The sequence below is a fragment of the Phaethon lepturus genome, unplaced genomic scaffold, assembly GCF_000687285.1.
Source record: "Phaethon lepturus isolate BGI_N335 unplaced genomic scaffold, ASM68728v1 C14066493, whole genome shotgun sequence".
Taxonomy (NCBI): Eukaryota; Metazoa; Chordata; class Aves; order Phaethontiformes; family Phaethontidae; genus Phaethon; species Phaethon lepturus.
The window spans coordinates 2,867-8,385 of NW_010576279.1; the positions used below are offsets into that span (position 1 = coordinate 2,867).

At 37.7% G+C, this 5,519-nt stretch overlaps 1 protein-coding gene across 1 annotated transcript; it reads right to left on the reverse strand.

Moving 5' to 3' along the window:
- Nucleotides 1-1,634: 1,634 nt before the first annotated feature.
- Nucleotides 1,635-5,461, reverse strand: LOC104627427 (mitochondrial ribonuclease P protein 3-like; the record flags this gene model as incomplete). Its single annotated transcript, XM_010295680.1, has 3 exons — nucleotides 1,635-1,763; nucleotides 3,475-3,670; nucleotides 5,154-5,461. Coding segments are annotated over 3 exons (633 nt in total), but the record flags the coding sequence as incomplete, so codon positions are not given.
- Nucleotides 5,462-5,519: the final 58 nt, after the last annotated feature.

Consider the following 5,519-nt stretch of genomic DNA (forward strand, 5'->3'; position numbering starts at 1 on the left):
TCAGCTCTGAATTGCTTAGGACCGCACAATCACCAGAGCTAGTACCAAACTGGGACCATAACAGCACTGATTCACATCAACTTACGCTGTTGCAGAACTTCATACAGAGGTTAAGTAACCCTCATAGAGAGCCACAGTTGCTTACTAAACAGTCCTGTACAGGAAAAGACACTTAGTTTAAGAAAGCAGTATTTACATCTTCAAGGAGACCTGGCAGTTCTTTGACTTACAGAATTGTAAAAACAATCTTCTGACAAATTAGAAGTAAATCGTTTTGAGGAGCAAGAGAAGATCCAATCTCTCTGCTTCCTCTGGCAGACTCCAGAAAGCAGGTGACGTGTAGGAGCTGGCATGTTCTGTCAGAAAATGGGTCTGTGATGAATGCTACCAACAACATGATGAATTTAAAATAAGGTTCTAGGTTACCTTAAGAGGTATCCAGCTCCTCTACACTTTCTGCACAGTACCTGAAGGAGATGACTCCAATGCAAATCACAGCGGTTGGTTTACAACCCAGGAGTAGAAGTAGTGTCAGGATAGCTCTCTGATGTGAAAAAAACATAGCAGGGAACATGCTTGAACGCTAATAGTCCCAAAGGAGCTTGTCATGGGACACTGCAAAAGCTCAGAACTGCAAATACTATACAAAAAGATCTGTATGATTCAGCTCAGTTTCAAATGGGATTTTTCAGTGTGCAAGACAAATGTGACAAAAACATGATCATTCATCTGAGATTAATGTGGCACTTCCATGTGTTTTGGGCGATGGAAGTTTGCATTAAAGTGGTAAGTGCAATAAATGAACTTAGAAATAATAACTGAGAACACTTTTCCTGAAATACACACTATTTTTCTAGCTTTATTTATAACTTGGGATAGGCTTTGTAAAAGTATCTCCATAAAATGCAGTTTTGTCCTATTACTGCCTGTAAGAATGTCTAGTTACGATCAATTTTTGTTTAGAAAATCCATGCATTTCCATAAGCAAACTATTCCAGTGGCATGAAATCCTGTCAGAAGCAGCAGGTTTAAGAGTGTGAGAGTGCCACACAATATCCCATTGGTTGTTTCCTAATTCTTCCAATCAAGAATCTTAATATATGTTGCTACAACAAATCTTTTGCATTCTATGTGATCAAATGAGTTCCAGCTAATGTGAGCAGGTATTAGGGCTATGTGTGTGTAAGCATACCATTTGACCCTGTTGTGCAACACTGTTGCAAGGTCAGCTTGTGCTCATTTTGAAGGTACTTTGGAAGTTCTGCTTAATTTCTTTGAAGTACAGAGTTTATGGATTTCAGCATAGATGAAAAGCTTGAGGGGAAAAAAAAATTTTAAAAATACAACCTGAAATTCCAAGAGGGAAAAACGAATTTTAATTCAAATCACATTGAGAGGCTAAAGAAATTGCCTGTAAAGATGGAAATAATGGACCTAATTTGTCCCTGATGGACCACCATTGATGTTAACAGATTTACTGCAGGAATCATTTTGACAAAATGCAGTTACTGAATTTTCTTTAATTTTAGGCCTCACACATTAATCCCTTAATTGTACTGCTGAGTTGTCCTAGTCAGCAACAGTGATTAAAAAAAAAAGAAAAGCAGCTTCAGCTTGTGAAATTACATTCTTCATCATTTCTGTTGAATGCAGAGCCATTTTCTTGGTACTTGATATGAACATTTTTCCTCAAAAGTGTCTTTATAGGGGATATGCCAGGTATCACCTGTAGTCTGTACCACACAGTCGTAACAGAAAGCAGGCTGTTGGATAAAGACAGATAAAAACATTTCAAACATTTTTTTAGACTTTACACAATATATTACTAAAATATCAGTTACAGGGAGTTATAACTTCCAACACTTACCTTAGAAATCTCCATAGATTCATCTCTATAACAACTCTCATTTATTGCCTTCCACTAAACAAATTCTAAATTTTAGTACTGGAGGAAAAACTAAAACATCTTTTAGTATTTTGTGGTCTAGGAGTCATTGTAAATGGTTAAAATTCTGTCTTCAATCTCCACCAGATAATAATGATTTGAACATAGTGCATTCAGTTTCTAGAAATAGCAAAATGATTGGTTTTCCGTTCAGTAAAATGAAATCGTATGGGAATTAACACAGGATGTGGAGTTTATAGGCTTGAACTGATAGGATTTAATGACATTAATGACATCTTGTGTTTGTTCTTCCAGTGTACCTCTTTACAGAACTGACTTGCTCTGTGCTGAGGAGGATGTAAGAAAAGTTTAACATTAACACTGTCAAAAGCGTCTAGTTGAACAAATATAATTAACTACTTTTCTGGTCTATTATGTTACAGGTGTACTAACTCAACATATATATAACACAAATACAAAATAAACATTATTGGTTGGCAATTACAGTTCTCAGAACATACTAGCACTCTGTGTGTATAGTCTCAGAAGTCTGCTTTCCTATGACAGCTTCCAGAATAACCTAGAAGACAGCTATGACTGGGAATGTCAGTCATGCAAATCACTTGTATGGGAATTAAGAGATGAAAATTACTAGCTCTTTCATACAAAGGAAAGAAACAAGGTGTAGCTAAAGCTGTGTTACCCCTACGTTCAGTATGTATTACATCCATAAAAAGAAAGGTATGTATCACAACACGGAATGAAAGGCTGTCGTTCTTATAAGCCTGTATCTCTATGGTCTGTTTGTAATGATGAATATTATTTTACATTTTTAACCACAGCAGCAAGAAAATGCATCTGCATAGGTGCAGTATTCCTTTAAGTAGGCAATAAAAATGCAGACAGACCAGGTAACAAAAATCTGCATAATATGGAATGTCATGTGATGAATTTTTCCCAAGAAAAATCTTAAAACAGCTGCACTCATGTTAATTTACTGCATGGCTCATAAGCATACATGTCTCTCAAACAATAACAGCAGTATTCTGCTATAAGATGATACTATGCTTGTAAGACCGTAATTTGCAGCTGAATACTGACTATAAACCTCACTGTTCTGGGCTTTCCTTCATGAAACTCTATACATATGTTAGGCTAATATTATGGTGAATACTGAAATACCTGTATTTTCCTGCTTCTTTAAAATAAAGATGAAAGAAGTTCTATTGTACAGTCGGAAGCATGATATTTTATAATAGTTCTACAGAGGACCATAAGGTACTGCAAAGTTTAAAATAAATGAAAAAATATTGGCACTTACGTTTTACAGCAATGGAAAGATTTGTATACACAAACATGCATTTACATTTTAAACATTTAGGCAGCATTTCTTATCTTTTTGACAGTTTTCATGTTTGTGACATGCTTTGTGAATACAGTGCATTTTCAGTAAGCATGGGAGTTTTGAGCCCATCGGTACAAATCCATTTCTTAGACTCCAGCAAGAATCTTTTTGCTTCCAGAGTTTGAAATTGTGTATCTTTAATGAATATGCTTTGTGTGCTTTCTGACTGCAGCAGAAAACTTACCAAAAAATTGATATGCTTTCCTTCTACAGAAGGGGAAAACACTATTTGGTGTCCACGCTGCCACTTACGGAACAGATGACGTGTCATACTGTCGGAAAGACAAGCCTTGTGATCCCGGAGGAAGTCTCTAGTAACAAACTTGCAATGCTTGCCTGATCGAAGAGTGGCATATAACAAGAAGGCATCATCTTCAGAGCTTAACAAAACAAATGGAGAAGACAGATGTCATTCACAAGGCAGTAAGTGGTTGCAGGAAATGAATCAAATGCTGATCTGAGATTTGTTCATCAGCAACACTGAAAATTCCCATCACTACTCTAGTCCCCTGATAAAATAAAGAACTTCTGGTTACCACAAGGCACTGGCAGTTAGAGTGCAATAAAAATTAATTGCATGCTACACAGAGCATTCTTCCCTCCCATCACAATCTGATAATACAACACTACCATCTTTTGCCACGTAACAGTAGAACAGAACTGCTAAAACTCATAAGGGTACCCCCAAAATTTTGTTGGAATACAGTTATCACAACTGATAATAAAGTGTAACGTCAGCAACAGCACAAATCTGAGTGTTCTTTACATGGGTAAATACACTTCCAAAAGATACTACGATTATTTGGGAAATAGAGTCAACATTAGCTGCTATTAAACTGAAACAATTTCAGGGAAACAATATCTCAAAATACATTTATAGTGGGCATGAGATACCCTATATTTGGAGAAGCTGTGGAGAACTTTGCTTGAAACCACTTTTTGATTGCTGTGGCTTACTGTAATAGTAAGTGACAAGACATGAGATTAGCGAGGATTTGCAACCTGGGGTAACAGTCCCCTTGGCTAGTGCTCAGAGAGCAGGAAAGCAAGCAATGGGATTCAACAGCAAAGAGCCAGCACTGGAGATTGGATGAAGGATAACAGATCTGAAACAAGGAGGCACAGAGAAGAAACTTGGACTGGCTGTTGGCACAAGGAACTTGGTCAGAAGTTCTGGGAACTGGGATCACAGAAGAAATGGCAGAGACAGGTGAAGAATCAACAGTGCCCAACTCAGAGATAAAGTGGAGCTGGAACTGAAGGAAAACTGAAACTCATTGTATGAGGAAAGCAGGGCAAGGAGAGGGGACATTGCGGCAGAGGCAAGTACCTAGTTTAGAGACAAGGACAGGCTTGACTAGGCAAGAGCAAGGGGGCCGTGCTTCTTGAATTAGGGAGGCAGAGGGTCTATTTCCACTCACAGAAATATTCTCCTCTGGGAGCAGAAATGAATTCAGTGCTCCAGACTCTCCACACTCCTGGGGTACCAAGCAACACTGGCCAGGCATGAATTTCATCTCTCTCCATGCAGGGCTAACACAACAGACCACAACTGTAGGCTGATGCTATCAGGTATTCTGTAAGTTCAGGCCACTGTGGTCTTGGCAGTGGTTTTAACAGTTATAAATCCAATAAACCATATAGATGTCAACATGATTCCAAGTGATGGAATTCTTCATAATGCAACTTTTAATATGTATTGTTTTTTGAAGCTAGTATAGCAAGGGATATGTTTCTCTTTCACACACACAGAGCCAGAGATACTAGCAATGGTACTAAAAAGTACAGCTGTTTATAGTGATATAAAATGCACATAAATCAGGTGTTGATCGCCATTACATTAAGCCATTTTCTTAAACTTACATATTTTCAGCAAAGAAGAAGTCTGCCTTATTCTGCATCTCCTTCATAATCTCTCTTTTCCAATTTGAAGAGTTAATCAGCATGTGTTTGCGGCCCAGCACAAGCAACCGGGCATTGTCTTTTGCCAGGCAGTTGACAGCATGAAATAGCTGCAGAAAACAAAGCAAAACCAAAGATTTTCTTAGCTGTAAAAACAGACTGACGGGAAACACTTTCACATCTGTGTCTCTACTAGGACTTTTGGCAAACACTGATTTCCCACAGTTCTTAACTGCAATATGAATTAAGTAGATAAATAATTTAACTCCCTAATGACAAAGAAAAAAAAAACCCAACCAAAACCAGAATCACACAGAATCACAGAAT